At 38.7% G+C, this 20,755-nt stretch overlaps 1 protein-coding gene across 3 annotated transcripts in view; it reads left to right on the forward strand.

The window, feature by feature from the left end:
* Positions 1 to 20,755, forward strand: part of ILA (putative protein kinase regulator ILITHYIA) — a 99,295-nt gene that overhangs the window by 25,809 nt on the left and 52,731 nt on the right. For all 3 annotated transcript variants that reach the window (XM_020673523.2, XM_088872950.1, XM_088872949.1), the window contains 10 exons: positions 3,330 to 3,407; positions 12,113 to 12,232; positions 12,329 to 12,388; positions 13,115 to 13,195; positions 14,179 to 14,278; positions 14,367 to 14,545; positions 14,708 to 15,007; positions 15,545 to 15,661; positions 15,770 to 15,871; positions 15,969 to 16,118. In XM_020673523.2, the coding sequence (XP_020529182.1) occupies positions 3,330 to 3,407; positions 12,113 to 12,232; positions 12,329 to 12,388; positions 13,115 to 13,195; positions 14,179 to 14,278; positions 14,367 to 14,545; positions 14,708 to 15,007; positions 15,545 to 15,661; positions 15,770 to 15,871; positions 15,969 to 16,118 (1,287 nt within the window). The remainder of the gene's footprint in view (positions 1 to 3,329; positions 3,408 to 12,112; positions 12,233 to 12,328; positions 12,389 to 13,114; positions 13,196 to 14,178; positions 14,279 to 14,366; positions 14,546 to 14,707; positions 15,008 to 15,544; positions 15,662 to 15,769; positions 15,872 to 15,968; positions 16,119 to 20,755) is intronic.

The raw sequence follows: 20,755 nt of genomic DNA on the forward strand, positions 1-20,755 counted from the left end.
TTTGTCAAGGATAGGGAATTTCAGAGCTTCTTTGCAAAGGGGTGCATATTATTACATGCTTTAATGGCTTTCTGGAGAGTTTACTTTGAGAGGAGGCTTGAAGGTTTGGCTAGAGATTGGTCAAGGCAGGTTGTTGGGGACTTGATCTTAGGTGTCTCTTGGGTTCTCATCCTGGATCCTGACCAGTAGAGAGAGAGAGAGAGAGAGAGAGAGAGAGAGAGATGGGGAAGAGGGAGAATGGGAGAACCAAGATGGGGAAGAGGGTTCGCCGGTTTTTGGCATTTGCAAGGGTTTTGGCCATGGCCATGGCCTCCTTTAGAGAGAGAGAAGGGCTTCATGAAGGTGAGAGGTTATTGAGAGGAGAGAGGTGTTTGCAGAAATACGGGACGAGAGAGTGAGAGACACAGGAAGAGAGAGAAAGAGAGAAGTTTAGGGTATATAAGTGAAGAGAGAGAAAGGATTGGGTTTAGAAAGAGCATGTCTTTCTCACATTTGTTTAGGTTAAAACATAGGTTTAAAGTGGCCAAGGGGTTAGACGATATCTTTTGAAACCTTGGGTTTATCAATAAATAAAACTTAAAAATAGGGGATAAGGAGATATCTTCCGTTTGGATAATGCCTTATCTAATTTCTAGCTTAACCTTTTAGGATAATTAGAAAATCTATGGGGTGAGAGAGATTTAATCAGAACCATCCATCCCACAAATCAGCCATCATGATTTTGGGTGGAAAATAGGAACTTTATCTCCTTAAAATTTGACACATATCCAACTCCTATTTGAATTTAAAATATAAAAAATCTTATTATTCTTTAGATCTTCCATAATCTTTTGAAAATCAAGGCTATTCTATATTTAAAACTCCCAATAGAATAAGAAACAAAATCTTATTTAAAAATTAAAATATTTTCTATCTTTAACTGATTTTATTATTCTTAACAAATTTAAGAGAGTGGGGCTTGCCCCCCATTTGCTAAAAATTTGGTGCGCCGCTCGACATAAAATTTGCACACACACATGTGGGACTGGAACCTTGGTCCCACATAGGTCATCTTAAGTTCTAAAACTTTTTGAACTGCCCTTTTAATCAATATTTAGCAGAAGTAATATTTTAAAATTAAAAAAAAAAAAATAAAAATCATAAAAATATATCTAATGCCAAAATAAATTATACTATGAGTGGATTGGTACCAATGGGTAAAAATAATGAGAATAAGGGCACTCCACTTGCCCTAAGGACCATAATCCACGGTTGTTTTTTTATCCAACCCAACAGAGACCTATGACCCACAGTCTCAAAGCAGGGGCTCTTGATTGACTTGTCAAAATTGGACGATAAGTAGTGGGACTGTAGTCCTGGATTGTGGATTTCACGTCCCCCTAACACTAGTTACCACAGTGCAAAGGGGACTCTCTCTCTATGCACATGTACGCTTGTCCCTCTAAGGGGCTGCTTCCCAGTAATGTGGCTGTCATGTATACATGCTGTGCAGAAGTTTGTTGAAGCATTGACTGTTGCTCTCACAGGTCTACAACCGCGCATAGGAGACCACACAGTTCTCCTGGCTTGCAAGCATCATCCTTGGGCATCCCGACTTCAATAACGATGACCCATTGTAAATCCTTCTCGATAGTGCCACATACCAAGTGGTAAGGGTTTTGGACATGACTAGGGCCATAAACTGTTGAACCCTTGGTCAGTCAACACATACACTCCCACTGAAGTGCATATTCCATTGTAAAATATCATATTTACAAGCTCTCTATGCTTTAAAGGCCACCAAATTCAACAAGGACTTCAGCCACAATTATGAAGATCAGGAGGGAAAGTGGATCTCCTTGCCTATGCCCTTAGGAACTTTTGGAAGAAGTGATTGGGAGAGCCATGAACAGGAATAGAAAAGGTTACCATTTGACACTCTTCTTTGATCCATGAAATCCACCTTGCTCGTGCCAAAATCCATTAAATGCGTTCTGATCTGCATAGTCAAAGGAATTTTCAAATTTGAGCTTTAAAACTCGTCACAGATTGCCTTCCCTATATCTTGGTTTAATTCACTCATTAGCCACCAATGCCCCGTCAAGAATTTGTCGTCCCCAAACATATGCACTTTGAGAGGTCGAGATTACAAAATCTAATATGCTTCTCAGCCTTGAGGCAAAGCCTTCACAAGTATCTTGCATACACTGCCTGCGAAGCTACTAAGGCCTGAAATCTTTTACATCTTCAGTGTCCTCCGGCTTAGCAAGAGTAATTAAAGTAGCACTTTCCTGGTCCATTGATGAGTTCCATAGCCAAACTATTTCTTCCATGCGAAGGGTGAAATCAGCAAATGAATAGAAACAAAACTTGTTTCAAGTTCGAAAAGCTTGCCTGTTGATTCAAAAAAAAAAAAAAAAAAAAAAAAAAACTTGCTGAGTCGACTCATAACCCATTTAGTCGGCAAGTTTGTTTTATAAATAAAAGTATTGGAGTATGAGTTTTTTTCTTATCTATAAGTTCATATGTTCATTTGACAGGTAAATGGCTTCTTAAAACGTGCTACACTGTGGTATGACTTGGTTGATGAGCTGGTTTTGATTCCCATCCCTACTAGTTTGCTGTCTCAAATTTTCATACGAAAATGTGAAACTCTCAACTGCCTATGTTGGATCATTTGTTGCTCGACTTAAATAAATCTGTCACCTTATCATGATATATTAGCTGAAATACTCAGTGGAAGAGTTATTTAATATATCTTTGCTCCTTTTTGGATTTTGTCACTGTTAGAATGTTTTTTATTCCTTTTTGTCTCTATTAGAATGTTTCTTATGCCATAAATTGAGTTTTTCTTCACCTATGTGGGATCACTCCTACCTCTCTGGAAGACTATTGAGATGGTCTCGTGTTTTGTGACTACTTTCTAATTTTATTGTTTGTGTGTGTCTTGGTGCTCTTTGGTTCTTCTCCTATATGGCTTTATGTGTGCACAGTGACTAGCATGTTGTTGAAAATTTCTGTTTGAAATTTGAGAACAGTATGCTACTGTATTGATTCTTCTGTAATTTGTGCACCTAACCGTCTCTGCCTCAAATATCTGAAATTGCAAAAAATGTGGCTATAACTCGTGGAATGTATAACTTTTGAAGTTTCTTGAACTAATTATCAAGGAGTATCTCTGTTTGTAACCAATTGTACTGTCTGCTACTTGAACTTCCATGAAAATAAACTTTTGGCTATATGCTGGTGTTAATGTGTTCCAAATGGCACTTCATATGATTTTTGTTGTTTGTTCTCTCTCTGTAGCAGTTAAGTTATTCATCGTCTGCATTCATTTGATTTACTTGCAGAGGCTTCAGAGGACATTGCACAGACACGGGCATGATGTTATTAGCATAGTGGCTTCTGAATCAAGAACAACCTGCGAGGTGGTTCTGAAAATCTTGTTGAATTTAAACAGAGATTCCATATCAACTGTGATATGCTTTTGGTTTGCTCAGTCAAATTCAAGATGCTTTTGGTTCGGTACTTGGAGTTAATTTGTCTTTTGTAAATAACTGATATCATATTGTCACTTGAGTAATGAAGATTTATTTTATACCTTGCATGCTACTTTATGATTTTCCTCTGGAAGTTTACAATAATAAGGTTTCTCTGTCCTATGACTGGCGAATTCCCCTTGGTTTTGATTGGTCTTTGGAATACTTCTACTTATTAAATTCATAGTTTGTCAGTTCCTGCTTATAGAAAATTAGCTTGCCATGATCTTATCGAGAGTACGGTTGCTTTAACCAAGGGCGAATCTCCAGGAGGCCTTTTGTTTTACCTATGTATATTGGGTATTGATATAGGTGCTTGGTTGCTGCAGTTGCATGTGTATTGTCTTAGGCTTTGAATCAAGTAATCAAATTGCTAGACATGCTTGTAGGCATTCGAAAGCTGATGCTTGCTTTGTTAGCACTGACCAAGAAAATCAATTCACAATTATGAACTGATGATTTTACTAGCATGTGAATACATTTGGGAAAATTTAGGTGTGGCACCAATAGGCGATAAGATGAGTGTAAGTAGACTTAGGTGGGCTGGCCATGTGTGGCGAAAGGCCAGTACAACACTTGTGAAGAGGTGTGCGTTAGTCTCAAGTGGAAAGCTAAAAAAATGGCAAGAAGTAGGCCCCAAAGGACATAGTTTGAAGTAGTGAGAAAAGATATGGGACTTATGGCCTCACTGAGGGTATGACCCTAAATAGAGCAGAATGGTGGACCAGGATTCATGTAGCTGATCCCAATTAGTTAGGAAAAAGCTTTGACGATGATGATGATGATTTTACTAGTATGTCACGGTCTTGGTGAGTCTCTATACCTTTGGAAGCATGGATGACTCATGGCTAAAGAATTCTCTCTCATGTGAGGTGGTCTGTTATGGGGTGGCATTTCACTTCAGTATGTATAGCTCATTCATGGAATATGATACGAATCTGTTGCAATTTGGATGCCATTAGTGATTTCTATGTGATGGTTTAGGGGGAAGACTTAATAAATACCAAATCTTTCAATAAGCAACCGGTGTACACCTCCACAAAGTATGGTATATGGTCTGGTATGAGCTTTATTATTGGACCTGAGACCACCTTGCTTTGTACATTTCTACAAAATGTTAAAAGCAAGATATGCTGTACCCAGCTAAACCTCCATATATAGGTGTGGGTATCTTTGTGGAGAGGAGGACCAAGTATAGTGCATGGTCCGGGTTCTTTTAGTACTGAATAGCACCTATGTGTGATTGTCATATGCAGGTGAATGAAGTCCTTAATAAACTGACTGACAATGTCAAATGCATGGGTTATACTGAGGTGAGTCATTGTCAAGTGGACTAAACTCCCATCAGCTCTCATTTTTGGCTTGGGGTCCTTATTTGGACCACCGCTGCCTTCACAATTTTTTCCATTCAACTCTAAGAAGTATCAACATCCTGTTTGTGAGATGAGTGAGACCTATGAGCCTGTGTAATAGTCAGCTGGCTTAAGAGGGCTGATGAGCACCAGTCTTATATGTACTTTTGAATTGTGTTTATACCACGTGCACTTGTGCAACTCCATGATTTCCCTCACTGCTCCTTATTATCCTTGTGTAGAACGCATCCCTACTTTGTAAGTAATGATGCCCAACAATGATAAACCAACATGAGTGATGACATGGTCAAACTTTTCAAACCATGCTCTTAGAGCTTGTTTAAGGCCATAGGTGGTTTTGCAAGCAAAACGGTGCTAGGTTGGATGACGCAACATAACTAGGGTGCCGCAGCGGCTCGAGATGGACGGGTGCCTAAGTGCCTTGCCTAGGGCAATGGGTGTCCCCCTAAGCGAGCTAACCTTAGGCGGACGCCTGAAAAAGCGATTCAAAATTTACCTAGTTACTTTTAAACTGGTGATTTTTCCTATCACTCAAATCATGGTTTTAAAATGTGGCCGCATGATGCATTATGTGCTGGGCACCGCATCGCATGAGGCCGCATATGCATTTGGGGAGATGCGCCCGCGTATGCGTTGCATCCCGCATATATCACATAGCCCGCATATGCGGCCAGACAAATCCATGAAGAAAAACCCTTAGAGCAGGGGTATTTTTGACTTTTTGTGGCTCAAAAAAAGGGTTTTTTTTTTTTTTTTTTTGGAGGGGGTGGGGGAAGGGGTAACCCACTAAAAAGCCAAAAACAGCCACATCCGTGGTTTATTTTGAATCAAATCAATCAAAAAAAAAAGTGGTCGAAAATTATTTTTGTGAAATTATTAGATTTTCGTATTGGTTGATGTTTAGTTGTTGATTTATTTCTTTTGCGTGTTTTTTTTGGGATAACTGTTGACATTTGTATTGATAAAAAGAATGAGAGATACAAGGTTAGTCCAAGGTAGCCTCAGGGCCGAGGCTCCTGGTAAAAAAGAATGGGTCAAAAGACCGTATACAAAATGGGGTTATAAAGAATCCCTTTAATAGTATTCAGCACATGTACAATAAGGAAACGAGAAAGAAAGAGAAAAACAAGTCCCTGGCCGAGAGGGAACCAGTAGAGAGCTGGAAAGGCCCGACCCAGGAAATAAGGCCCTATACTGCATCATCGGCTGCTGCTCCGACTTTGCCAAACAGATCGGCGAACCTGTTCGATGTCCTCGAGATATGAGTCCATGAGACTGGCATGCAAAGATAGTCAATCTCATAAAAAATGGGTGAAAGGTACCAAGGGGGGGACGCAGTCCTGGAAGTCCAAGATATGATGTTTCTTGCGTCGCCCTCTACAAAAAGAGAAAATCCTTAAGATCGATCAAACCTCCTTAAGCCTCTAAGGAGGGCCATTGATTCAGCATACTGCGAGTCTTGGATGTCGAGGTGTTCAGAGTAGGAAAGGAGAATGTTATGATTATGGTCCCTAAAGACCCCTCTTGCCCCAGGGTGCCTGGGTTGCCTAAAGAGCAACCGTCAAAATTTAGTTTGATAGCTCCTTGAGGAGGGGGTTGCCAACGAGGTCTAACTTTGTTTTTCTTCGGGTTGTGTAGGAGGATCAGATCCCAATTGGATAGGAAGGAGTCCATTGCGATGCCGTTGAAAGCGCGGTGTTGAGATGCCTAGAAGGTTACTAAGGAGGTAACCTTAGAGAAGAGTGCGGAAACGGGGTTAACCATTCCTCGAAAGATACGGGCATTTCTTTCAATCCAAATGGTCCAAATAGTAGCAGCCACAGATGCTTTCTAGAGGATTCTACCCGCCTTTGGCCAATGAGCAGCCAGGTTGGGGGCTAGGAGGTCCTTAACCGTTGGGGGTAAAGCCCCATAAGTCAAAATCCACCTTGCAATGTAGAAACATATGGTTGTTAGATTCCTCTTGACACAAACGCATTGTGCACCTATTAGGAAGAGGAAAACCTTTTCTTTGAAGTTGATCCATGGTGAGAGCTTTGCTTGAACCTGCTATCGAATTAAAGGTTTGCACTTTAGGAGGTGAAATGGACTTCCATACCTGAGAGAGGATGGAGGTGGGATTGAGAGGGAAGGTAGGGGGTTGGATGAGCTTTTTGTAGAAGGAAAGCACCGTAAAATTCCCCGAAGGGGTCACCTATTAGGAAGAGGAAAACCTTTTCTTTGAAGTTGATCCATGGTGAGAGCTTTGCTTGAACCTGCTATCCAATTAAAGGTTTGCACTTTAGGAGGTGCAATGGACTTCCATATCTGAGAGAGGATGGAGGTGGGATTGAGAGGGAAGGTAGGGGGTTGGATGAGCTTTTTGTAGAAGGAAAGCGCTGTAAAGTTCCCCGAAGGGGTCAGAAACCACACAAGCTTGTCCCCTCCCTGGGCTGGGATGAAGGTGTTGTAGAGCAGAGATGAGAGAGAGAGAGGAATTGATGAGTTTCATCTTCTAAATAACCCCTCCTAAAGGATGGATGCTAACGCCTTCTGCCCCCTTCCAATCTGAACTCATCCTCAACTGTAGCCTTTCTATTCAACGCTAAAAAGAACAAAGAAGGATAACAATCCTTTAGGGGGGCTTGACCAATCCACAGATCGGTTAAGAAACGAATAATGGAACCACCTCTTGGGAAAAATCTAATGTGTTTCTTGAATAACTCAAGTGTGGTAGATATAGACCTCCACACCCTAGAGGCATTAGGCCATTGTCTGGTCACGGGGTTCCAGGAGTGGACAAGAATATTGTATTTATGTCTTAGAACCTGTGCCCATAAAGATTCAGATTGGGTGGCGAGACGCCACCACCACTCCCCCAAAAGGGCAAGGTTATGTTTTCTTAAATGTCTAATGCCCAATCCCCTCTGGTTGCTTTTGGGTGTTGATTTGAGGAAGTTGTGGCGATGTTTTGACAACAAATCGAGGGTTTCAAGGGCTGAGAAGAAATCAATATTTGCTTCAAGTAATCGGTAAGGTTTTTCAAAAGCGCATGAAACTCAACCCTATTCAATGGTATGAACCTGATGGTGATTGCACAAGTAAGTGGGCCATGGATCCACGAGTAGAGTATGTGTTCGAGGATGCGGATCTTACTTGGCTTGATGTCGAGTTGGCCACAAGGGCTAATGAAGAATGGCCTAACACTACAACACAAAGGAGTAGAGCTGGGTCCAGTTGCACGTTAGATCCAGATGTCGAGGAGGAGGAGGAGGCTGACTTAGAGGAGACCGAGGAAGAAGAACAATACGTGGAGGCCGCCGTGGATGATAGTGATGATGATGATGCACGTGGATACTCTCAAGATAACTTATTTGATTAGGTTTTGAAATTTAGAATCTCAAGACTTGAGAAATGATGATGATTTGTGTTGAGCTTGATTTTTGAACTCTTTAATCTTCATGTATTTTTAGTTTATATTTTCTGACTTTAAAGTTTGTGTTTTACAAATTTGTGATTATGGTTGTTGAATATTTTATATGAAGCTAATTTCAAGTTTCTAGTTTATGTCAGGGAATAGTGGATACAAAATCTCTGACAGCTGATACTTTTGGAGTTAATGAATAAATTAAATACTTACTATCACATAAATCACCTCCATATGTTTTATGCATTAACCTATGTTTTTAGAATTTTTAGAATTTATTTATATTTATTGATTGCATCGTCGTGATGCACTCGCATTTGGACTTCATCAAGCTGCATCGTCGCATCGGCGCCCCCAACGCATCAGGCTGCATTGCCGCAGCGGTGCCCCCAACGCATCAGGCTGCATTGCCGCAGCGGTGCCCCCAACGCATCGGGCCGCATCCCATATTTTAAAACACTGACTCTTTATCATCATCAGAGCCTTTCCTATCACTGAAGTTCTTAATCTTTAATTGATTATACATGTATTTTATATAAAATCCCTAATTTATTTGTTTATTAAATGCATTATATGTTATTATGTAATATATATGCACATATATATGTATGTTCTATTAAATATTTATGCGTCTGTTCATTTATATATGTTGTATTTACTATATACAAATATACATATGCATAGGTGTAATGCTGGGGCATCTCAAGATCGAGGGGCCCACTTAGGCATCCTCGAGCTACCTTGCCCCTTGGGATGACTTATACATGGATATTGAGACATTTAAATGTTTTGAATTAAGCCTCTACGGAGAAAGGGGTATTTCATAACCATAAAAGATATTTGATATGTTTGGAAATCAGTGCGGAGTGCCATGAGTGTGCATCGTTCTCAGATATGCTCTCTTTCGGCTCAAAGAGCTTGAAATCTGCAGCCTGGGCGTTGATCTGAAGTGCTATAAATACTGAATTATGATAAAATTCACATCGAGTTTTTAAACAGCTTTACAAAAACTCACTTGGTTTGTAGTTATACAAATCTGGCCAAGTTTTTACCGATATAATAAGGTCTATAGTTGTGAAAGTTCTATGGGATATTAAGATATTTCATTTGTGTATGGAGATGAACATCTGATTTTAAGATTTTATGCCATTTAAGGAAACTTTGTATTGTAAAACTAAATTTAGGGTCCGTTTGCCCGTGCAGATCTGCACTGCACAGAGTGGGCATATCCAAATAAGAAGCAAAATCGATTTTTGAAGAAATGGCGTCCTTACAACTCCCATTTTTCTGCGTGAAACTATCAGAATACCATAGCTATCTGCTGTTAAAAATGTAGCAAACTAATGAGGAAAAATGAATGTTATGTGACTTTCGCATCAGTGAATTATTTGCACGTCCAAGGAGGCCTTAGGGATTTAAAGACCTATTTACGAGGATCAAACCTACTATTTTGGGGTTTCTTTTCTTTTTACAACTAAATAAATTACATGATTGATGGGGCCCTCAATGTACATGTAAGTTATAAAAAATGGTGAGTGCTATTCAAGGCAAGTCATTGTGGGCGAGTAATGAAAATTAAGGAAATTCCTATTCATCCTTTTGATCATTGGTACTTTGCTATAAAGGACAGCATATCCACAATCAATCTCCTTAAATTGAGTCCTTAAAAATTATTTTCATTCAAGTATTAAAACATCCCCATGAAAAATACTAAGACGTATGTCTTGGCTTGTTGTTAGTTTTTTTTCCTTCCCTTTTTATAGAATACCCTGACTTCCTTTTGTTCAGCAGACACACAACGAAGTGCTTCTCTTCCTTGGTCAAACAAATGCAGGTCATCTAATCTGATATATTGGTGTAGATGGTGGTTATCTCAGCAACTAGAACTAGATTACATATCTTATAGTCCCTTTCGTATTCTCACATATGCTCTTGAGCAACTATTTGTTCTTTATTTTTGTTGAGTTGAACTCATAATTAATTGTGTATCTATCCTTCTGCAATTGATGACCAGAATTCTAAGCCAAAGAGGTACTAATTCCCATATAGGGTCATCCAATAGTGTCTTAACTCTATGTATGTTTTGTTTCTCTAGCTTTAAGAGTCAATAACTTGGTTGTATCATCATCCTCAGAGCATTATCCTAACTATTTGGGAATGACTATATGAATCCTGTTATGCCATTCTACTCTATTAGGGACTAGTATGATCATAAGTCCCTATATCGTTTTTCACTACTTTCATCCATGTCCTTTTGTGCCTTCTCCTTGCCCTTTTAGAGCCTTTCACTTGAAGCAAATTACACGTCCTAACCGATTTTGTATTGGGTCTATGCTGCACATGGCCCACCCACTTAAGTTTACTTTTCTTCATCTTATTGCCTATTGAAGCCATATCTAAGTTCCCTCGAATGTATTTATCTCAAATTTTGTCATTTTTTATCTTGCCCCTCGTCCATCTCAACATCCTCATCTTAGCTACACTCATCCTATAGGTATGCTGTTTCTTAACCGTCCTATATTCTGTCCCATAGAGCGAAGCTGGTCTCCTAGCTGTCCTATAGAGCTTCCTTTTCAGCTTCATTGGTATGCAATGATCATATAAAACTCTAGATGCACTTCTCCACTTCGCCCACCTGCCTTTAATTTTATGTGCAACATCTTCCTCAATCTCGCCATTTTCTCAGATTATCAACCTGAGATGTCGAAAATAATCTCTTTTGGGTATGGTTATATGATTTGTAAAATAACTCCAAAGTTGCTAGGAAGATTGGGCATTTTTAGAGGACAATGAAAAATTGTATCTTTTGAGCATTGTTTGTTACTATTGATTTTTAATTAAGAGTGGGAAGAATGGTGGGACCTCCTTGGATTACATCTAGACACCTGAGAAAGTGAGGTAGAGGTAATTGCATTGGTTGAGAAGGTGATTATTGTTCATACTTCATAGCTAGAGTTAGATGGGAGTAAGGATTAGTTTTCTCCAAAGACCAGGTATCTTGTGGAGGATTTGTTAATCACAAGATGGATCCAGAAGGGGAAATTTGATGTTGTAGATTTTTATGCAGGTAGACATCGTCAGAATGTTAAGGAGTGTTTTATATTTACAATTATGCATGTGGGGTGCAGACAAGACACCCTTGATTAGGTCATCAAATGAGATATTGTTTTGTGCGGAGCTATGTGCTTTTTAAGGAGCATATTTCAAAGTTTGGCATATGACTTTGGTTGAGAATGCTGAGGGGTTTTGTCCCCAAGAAGTGTTCATGAAGTTTCCAGGACAATATTATATTTTTTGAGTGTTGGCAACTCCTTTTCAATATTATATTCTTTCGAGTGTTGATTTTGCAGCTGCAATTTGGGGTGTACTTGAGCTTGGGATATTTTATTTTGCACATTAGCTTCTTCTGAAATATTATTTTAAGTCTATGGTACTCATGGGTTATTTTCTACATTACTCTATCTAATTCTGTGGGCATCTTTGAAGAGTTTCATTGGGAATTGTGGGTAACAGCTAGAAGTAACTATTACCCACAATGGTTTTTCTGTAAGTGGGTGAAAAGTAGTGGGAAATGATGTGATGAAAGACTCCAGTTATATCCCAACTTCATGCATATTTATGTTTTACATTGTGTGAAGTTGCTGACATGATACTTGTAATTTATTGTTTGTAATCCATAAGTTGCAAGCTTCGTAATAGAGTAAACTGTCAAACTGTGGTAGCCAATCTTTGTGGTCTCCTTCTGTTTCACTTGATATGGTTTCTTATGTTTTGCTTTAAATGAAGTGTGTAAGCATCAGGTTTTACAATTTCAGGTTCTATTTGGAAGTAGGGGCTTGCTGAGTTCAAACTCCTTGGAACAACGTGCTGCATTAAGTACCCTATCAACTTTGATGTCTTTGATACCCAAGGACATCTTTCTGGAATTTGAGAAGGTCAAAGATACTCATTGGCTATCCTGGTGTAAATTCAATCTTATTTATTCTGCTTATTCACGCTGCACATCTTTATTTTTATTTTATGTTTTGCAGCTTCTAAAGAATCTTCCTGAGAGAGGTCTGCACGATGCACTTTCTGAGAATGATGTCAAGGTGAAGAAAGTTAGGAGATTGTCATGCATCATAAAATTTTCCCTTTAGATCTATTTGCTTTGCTATCATGATTCTCAATGTTCTCAAGGCATCCTTGTCATGTATATACTATTAAAATTTAGGGTTTTAGTTGCAAAAACAATCGCAAGAGATCACTAATTTAATGCCTAAATAGTTTGGCTTCTAGTGATTATAATTACCCATCAGAGCATGTACCGGAACCTATTGGAGGGGTAATTTTCAAATTTGTCCCTCTGCCATAGAACAAATACGAAAGGATTTTTGGATGAATTCATAGCTTTTTCTTGTAGAGGGGAAATATTGGACATTGCTAGCTTCTGATATGCTTAGATGGCGGTTTGAATTAAGTAGTAAGTGTTATTTTACAATTTAACAAAATCGAAACAAAAAATTCAATATGGAGACCCCGTACAAAGTCAAATGAACATTCTACCTATCAGATGACAATTAGAAGTTCAACTGTTTTGACCAAAGCAACAAGAAAATATCACTAAGTAGCCACTTATATAAAATGCTAATGCAATGTGAAAGAATGAAATTTGCTGTATACCATATATCTGAATTCTAACTTGGTTTTTGTAACATGGATCCCTATTCTGTGCTTTCTGATCTTGGCTATGTTTTGGATATGATTTTCTACTCATTAAATCTTTTAATGAGGGTTGCTTCTGAATTCTTGTTTTATCATCTATTGTATGATTCCAGATTTTTTACACTTCCGAAGGAATGCTCTCCACTGAGCAAGGTGTTTATGTTGCGGAGACTCTTACCACGAATGGAACAAAAGTAATTTTCTTCATCACATCCCAGTTTGAAGTGTATTTAAATTATAGACCCGGTATTTATGAGTCCCCCGACTCGTACTATTTTCATGTGGGCTCCCTTGAACAACCATGATCTTGGATCCAAATTTGTAGTGATCCATAATCTACACTATGATGATCATTAATATACAAAATAAAATATGATAAAATAAAAATTTAAAACATCTTTATTAGAAGTTTTTCCTATCCATTGGATAGAAATTTTTAGTTGTGGATGTTCATCTTAAGGCTCGTTTGTGATTGTGCGGGCTAGTGAGTCCCCCAACTCAAAAAATACTTTTCCTTATATTATTATCTTGATAATTTCTGTCTATAACATGATATTGTTGCAAGTTGTTGGCATGTTAGTGGTGTATGTTCAAACAGTGTTAAAAAGCTTCTGGACAAGGACTTACTTGCCCCCTAGTTGTCTTCACCCAGTCTGTCACTGAGGTTTTATTCAAGAGTTATGGTTCATGAACTAAGGAAAAACTCTTGTAGGAGCACATATACCACGCTTCTACGGGAGCGTAGTATGTGTTTTCCGTGGGACTAAACAGATAGTATACTCCCGAGGGAGTAGGAAATCTTTTAGCTTTTTTTAAACCTAGTCATGTTTCACTGAGTTTTTGTGGTATTTTTCACATAAACGGGGTTCAGAAAGAGAGTGAGATCTTCTGTCATAGTGTTTCTTTTTGAAATTGACCTGCTGTGATAGTGTTCCATAGCAAGTATGGTAGAGTATGACTTCCATTCATGCTTAGTGGTCTAGCCAAACATTTCCTTAAGTGACTGTAAATTTTTCTTTTCTGACCCCCTGAGCTGACTTGGGACTGGGCCATGTTCTATGTTGACTTTAAATTTCAAAACTTTTGTGCTGTTAAATTCCCAAATGTGCCTCTTCCCTTGGCAATATAAGCCGGTCAATGATGACTCTCATGGTCTTGTTCCGTCATTCATTTTCAGGAAAACGTGAAATCTAGCCAACCTGGAAGGAAAGATCCAAATAAGAGAGATGCTACCAGCATGGGTAGAAAGGATTCCATGAAGGCGACAAAAAGAAATGGCATGTTCAATCTCATTTTCTCATGTTGACCTTTCTACTCTTTGTGCGATGCCGTATTGAATTGTTTTCTTTATCTGTTTCAATATAGTTGTTGGAGACAAGGGCAAGACTCCAAAGGAAGAGGCACGTGAATTGCAGCTTAAGGAAGAAGCCTCTGTCCGGGAGAAGGTTATGGTTGTACAGAAGATTCTCTCAGTTTTTCTTGGTGCTCTGGGGGAAATGGCCATAGCTAACCCTGTATTTACACATGGTCAATTGCCCTCATTGGTAAGTAATTAACCTTAACGTTGTATGATCATATAGAATATTTATTCTTGCTGCTCTGACATAATGCCTGACAGTTGTGGGAAGTGATAGTGCGAATACTATAACTTATTAGACTTATTTCTGCAGATCATAATTCATACACATAATTTGTTGTGATTACAGGTAGCATTTGTAAATCCATTACTGAATTCACCAATAGTAAGCGATGTTGCATTCGAAACCATGTTGAAGCTTGCTAGATGCATTGCCCCTCCTTTGGATCAATGGGCTCCTGAAATTGCTGCAGCATATCGGATAATCACTACTCAGCAAGTGCTTGTTTTGAAAGAAGCTCTTCTGAAGGTTGAAGTTGAAGTAAAACAGGAAAGGTCAATGGGTGTGTTCCAGCGCATAGTAGCAGGTCTGGTGGTATCTTGTAACACTGGACCTCTTCCAGCAGATTCCTTCACGTTTATTTTCCCGGTACATTCTTATGCTTTCTACAAAGTTTCTTGTTTGAGATGCGTTACACTGTTGTAGTTATCCCACTTCTATACTCTTTATATGTCTCTCTTTTTAGGGAATAAAATGCTAGAGTTTAATGTGCTATGTAAAATACTAGTCCGTTAGTCATCACCATCCAATGAACGATGATTATCTTTGAGGGGGACATGCCGTAACAGGTGTGACCCAAATGGTAGGTGAGAGGTCCACTCTCTTTCCATGATCATCATTTCATTAGATGGTGATGTCCCAGTGGAATATGGTTTTTTATTGTCCATGGGAATATAGAGTACTGATATATATATATATATATATATATATATATATATATATATATATATATATATAATTTTTTTTTTTTAAAATGGAAGTTGCTTGCCACCTGTTGCATGGGGGAGGGCAGGCATGCCTTCTCGATAAGTAATTTTCTTCTATTGTTTTTTCTTTATGCTCGAATATTGGTCTTGATTTTGTTGTCTTGTGGTGCTAATTTACGGATGTTCTCATCCCTTTCAGATTTTAGAGCAGATTCTCTTGTATCCGAAGAAAACAAATCTTCATGATGATGTGCTCGGAATCATTTCTATGCACTTGGATCCTGTGTTACCTCTTCCTCGGCTTCGAATGATATCAGTTACTTTCTGAAAACTTTAAATTCCTTCACATTTTAGTTTTAGGTATATTTATGGTTGGCGAAAATTTCTGTTCTGCTTGTCACTTGGATTGGCCTTGTCTTTTCAGGTCCTTTATCATGCTCTCAGTGTTGTTCCTGCCTATCAAGTGTCAATTGGCCCAATGCTAAATGAACTGTGCTTAGGGCTAAAGCAAGATGAAGTAGCACAAGTAAGTTTCCCTAATTTGTCTGTTTCCTTTGACTATATTGACTTCACCATATTGTGGTTTTGTCGTGATATTTGTTTGTTCATGCTGTGCCTATTAGGCTCTTTGTGGAGTATATGCCAAAGATGTCCATGTGAGGCTTGCCTGCTTGAATGCCGTGAAGTGTATTCCATCTGTTGTTGGTCGTTCACTTTCGCAAGATGTTGATGTTGCAACAAGCATTTGGATTGCTTTGCATGACACTGAAAAGGTCTGGCCATTTGCATTTCCTGTGTGATTGTTTTATAAAATTACTGCTTTGTTTGATTGATTTTGTTAGTATCTACATGCAGTTAATAATGAGAGAAATTGCTGCATGCCAATCTTTTTGTCGGAAAGGCCATTTAAGTGTTTTTTTCCCTTACGACAAGTTCAACATTCTATTATTGGGTCTCTTATGGTCTTGTACATCACCTTCGAACATATGCTATTACGCATTTGACTTCCCACATTATCCGACCTACCTCATGTATATATTATGTGCTTCGCCAATGGGGATTCAAATTGAATTTTAGTCATTATTCCTGCATGTTCTATTTTGCATGCCATTTAGGTGTCCTTATACGTGACTTTTTTGATAGCTTCACAGCATTTTGAACAGTCTAATGAATGTTTTCTGGCTTAAACATAATGTGAATGTTACCTGAATGTGTGCACACACACACACACATGATCTTCCTATCAGAATTATTGTTCTTGAAATTGAGTGCTGAGTTCTTTATCTTGCATATGGATTTTAGACTTTCAGACCTGCTAATTGAATACAGAAACTGTGTACCATATGCAGTCATTCTTAATCTGCATGAATACTGGATGCTCTCACAAAAAAGAAAAGAAAGAAATAAAGGGAAACATAAAGGGAAACACTTCTTGTGATAAATATAAACGTTTTTGCATCTGGTACAGGTTATGTTATTTAGGACATATTTATATTTTAGATGAAACATAGAACTACTAGTTTGCCTCTTTGCATTCACTTCATGTAGGTACTTGTTTAGATATTCAGAGGTTGAGTGTTCATAGTGTTATTACAAGAAAGTTCGATGTATTGTTGGTATATGGGAATGTGATGCATGAACTGCCAACCTGTATTTTTTATTTTTTTAATGTTTATTTTCAGGGACATGGGCGTACTTTTGTTTATTGATTTTTATTAATTTAGAAATAGTAGCTAATGGGGATTAGATGGGATTATTATTTATAATTGCGGGCATGGGTAGTCATTTAGTAAAAATTTATTTCCTACGGTTTTAGAGTTTCTTGAACCCCTTAAAGGGTGGCATTGAGGTCCTATTATGGTGGGACGTTTTACTAGTTAGAAGAGGGATGAAGGATAAAAGATAGTCACGTGACTCCTAAGAGATGGGGACAAGTGAGGCATATTCATGTCGAGACCAAAATTTAGGGACTTGTGTAGCTTTCTTTAGAGAGAGGCCTAGGACATAGGAGGGAAAATGTGTTTAAGAACTGGATTTGGAGTCCTTAAAATGAGGGATTCGGGAGAGAGAAAATAGGAGTAGAAAGAAGACATGTAATCGGAAGAGAGCGAAAAGACCTTCGATTTTATTGTTATTTTATTTTTATTTTCCATAGAGTGACTTGTAGGCAGGAGTGCCCCATGAATGAATTCAGATTTGAGTTCTTGTTTAGAATCATGATTTCCTTGAATTCTTGTGAATTCTCAGAGCCATTGAAGAGAGCTTATGAATTTGCATCATCTAGTTACAGAGCTAGTTCTCCCCCTAAGCGCCCATAGACCTGCTGCAATCTAGAGGAAAACGTGTTGGTGATGGCCAAGGTGGTGGTGCTGTACCAACACTGGAAGATTTTAAGATCTTGAAGAGGACAGCCAAGGAATTGGAGTTTTGAGTGGAGTGCCTCATTCGCTCTGAAAGATGTTTAGTTGTTCATGACAATTGAGGATTTGATTCCAATCATAGTGATGTGTCAGTTCAGTGGATTTCAATCAACTTCATAACCAGGTGAGAGACGATGTCTCTGCCTTTGAGGATGAGGCATATTTTCTGATTTTCAAATTGAATCACCCTTCTTGATCTCGTAGGTGATCCTATTTTTTATGAAGAGCCACATGAGAAAGGCTTGATTGTAGGTATGTCATCACTATGTCTTCCCATTTTCAGTTTAACTCCGCCTTCTTTAATCCCATAGTTGGTCTGATTTATAATGTGGAACAAGATCTTGTGGGGAAATCAATCATCAAAGATACACCCATTTTTTTATGTACGCCCTATCTTTGATGAAGATGATGGATTTGATAGAAATTCTTGGTTTAAAGAAGGTTGTCATGATGATACCATAAGAGTGAAAGTCGGGATGGAAAATGTTGAGCGAGATGCCAATTGTGCCTGGTACGAAAAAGAAGAAGATGAAGCAGCCTTTGATGCTGATGGTCACATAATTCTCATAGATGAACCTATACAGCAGGTGTTACTGATGTGTGGTTTAATGCTAAAGAATTCCTGTTCTATAAAAAAGTTATGACTGCTTTATCTGCCTCAATGTCTTCTCTTTCATTGTTTATTATGCGAACACCAGGAAAGGTTAATAATTGTATTTGCTTCTCATAATCTTCTCAACAACGCGAGTGTCCAAAAAACAGCCTCTGGTTTGAGCCAGCCTTTTGTCCCGTTATCTCCCATGCATGCTTATCCACAAATATAAGGCTTCCATTGCCACCTTTATCTCCTCTCCCGGATGCTGGTTGGCCTTCTTTTCAGGCGAACAGCTAGTCAACCTCACTACCGCAAGAGTTTTCAATTCGAGTCCAATCCATAAGGCATGAATGGGATGCTGAGGAAGAGGTCACCTTTCCTATGAATGTAAGTAATCACTATTTTGTGAAGATGCTGCAAGGTGCTTTCACGAAGATATTCTACATAAGGTGTCTACTTGCTAAGTATTTGGTGGAAGACTTTTGGCATGGACTTGTATGTAGAAAGAAAGCAAGTGTTGATCATGTTTGTCACATTGAGGATGAGCATTTTTTTTTCATTTTCTCCGAAGGATCTACTTGGAAATAGTAAGTTGAACCTGAAGATGCCTTCTTAGTTGCCCATACCTACATTGTGTTTTTTGAGGAATGCAATTCCAGGTGTAACAAATCCCATACTTTATATTGGATTGATATTGAGTATGTTTGATGGCATGTTGAAGGCCATTGTCGGTACAAAGTTAACTATCACGATTGTGGATCATTGAGGTCGTGTTATGGTTTTCTGGGTAAAGAAGCTTCTGACTTTAAAAATATTGTTCAAAAGCATGATTTCACCAATGACATTCTTTTCCATGGCAAGGTTGCAACATTCAATGTGTTCTTCTGATAGAAAATTGTGTTCCCTCCAAATATTATGTTTGATCATGGTGTCGCCAGTGTTCAAAAAGTTGCTTGCCTCGGGCAAAGGCCGTAGGCGTATCACCTAGACGTAGGTGGCCACCTAGGGCGGTGGTGTCTGTAGGCGCCTTTGTTGGCCCTCTCTCTTCTTCTTGTGGGGTTTATGTGGCCATTAGAGGCCTTATGAGAGCATGTAATTAATATCTGATATAGTGGAACAAAAAACTCTAATGGGAGTATGGTTCTGAGGGACCAAGAGAATATGGTCCTAAAGGACCAAGAGATTGTGGTCTAAGGGACCAAGAGATTATGGTCCAGAGGGACCGAGATAGGCAAATGCATTTGTCTATACTCAGACTTGACTTGATTTGCTAAGCCAGTCGAGTTGGAAAGCCCCTATTTCCTGGGCATGAAACAAAATTGATGAGGGTTTTCTGGGTCATCCCTTGATGAGGTCGGAGTTGCCCAGGTGCGTGAGCCAAGGAACTCTGTGATCCTTGTATGTGATGGTTGGCCGCTAGAGACGAGGGCCGAAGCCTCATCACTGAATCGTCACACGACATGTACATATGATAGCCATATCGGGAAAGCAAATCACTATTGAAGGTGAAACGTGTACATGTGAGAGAGATTGCCCCTATGGGCCATAGAGCTGTGATTGTATCAAATATGTGTGACCTTGAACTCCTCTCTAGGGAGAACCTGTAATCCATAGACTGGGATTGTATCCCCTTGCCTATTGGCTGACTTTGGTAGCACAATCGTGAACCCCTACTATGGTCTGTGTGTGAGAGATGGCCCCTTATGTACTAAATGTAGGATTAGAGGATAGAATTAAGAGATAATTTTGAGAGGATATGGATGGACCAGTCCAAGAGATACCAAATGGTGAGAGGACTTTTTAGTATGGGGCTTAAATGGTCATGTAGGGAAGGATAATAGAGGATATGAAGGTGTACATGGGGGATACGGGTTTTGTAAAAGAAATTATATGGGTGATGTTATTCTAGATTTTGCTATGCCCTCCAAACTAGCTATAATAAACACTTAATTTAAAAAACAAGATCAACATTTAGTAATGTATAAAATTAGATCATATAAAATCCGCACAGACTTCTTCCTAGTTAAAAAGTTAGATCGATCATCATGTAAAGACTATAAGGTTATCCCAAGATATAGCTTGACTACGCAACATAGTCTTGTTGTTATGGACATTTGCATAAAGACATGGAAGAGAAAGGGTGAAATTAATAGGTGTCCAATGTCTAAGTGGTAGAATTTAAAAAATGAAAAAAATAGACTTATTTAAGGATAATTAGTTAAAGAAGGAAAAATGAACTTTGAGCATGAGGTCAATATTATGTGGAATAAGATGGTTGATTGTATTAAGAAAGTGAAAAACGATGTTTTAGGATAATCTAGAGGGAAAATAAATTCTAATAAAGAAACTTGGTGGTGGACTGATGAGTTTCAGAAGGTCATTAACGAAAACGATT

This window comes from Amborella trichopoda, chromosome 7 (genome assembly GCF_054954075.1).
Source record: "Amborella trichopoda isolate Santa Cruz 75 chromosome 7, AtrichopodaSantaCruz75HAP2 v2.0, whole genome shotgun sequence".
In the NCBI taxonomy this organism is placed as follows: domain Eukaryota; kingdom Viridiplantae; phylum Streptophyta; class Magnoliopsida; order Amborellales; family Amborellaceae; genus Amborella; species Amborella trichopoda.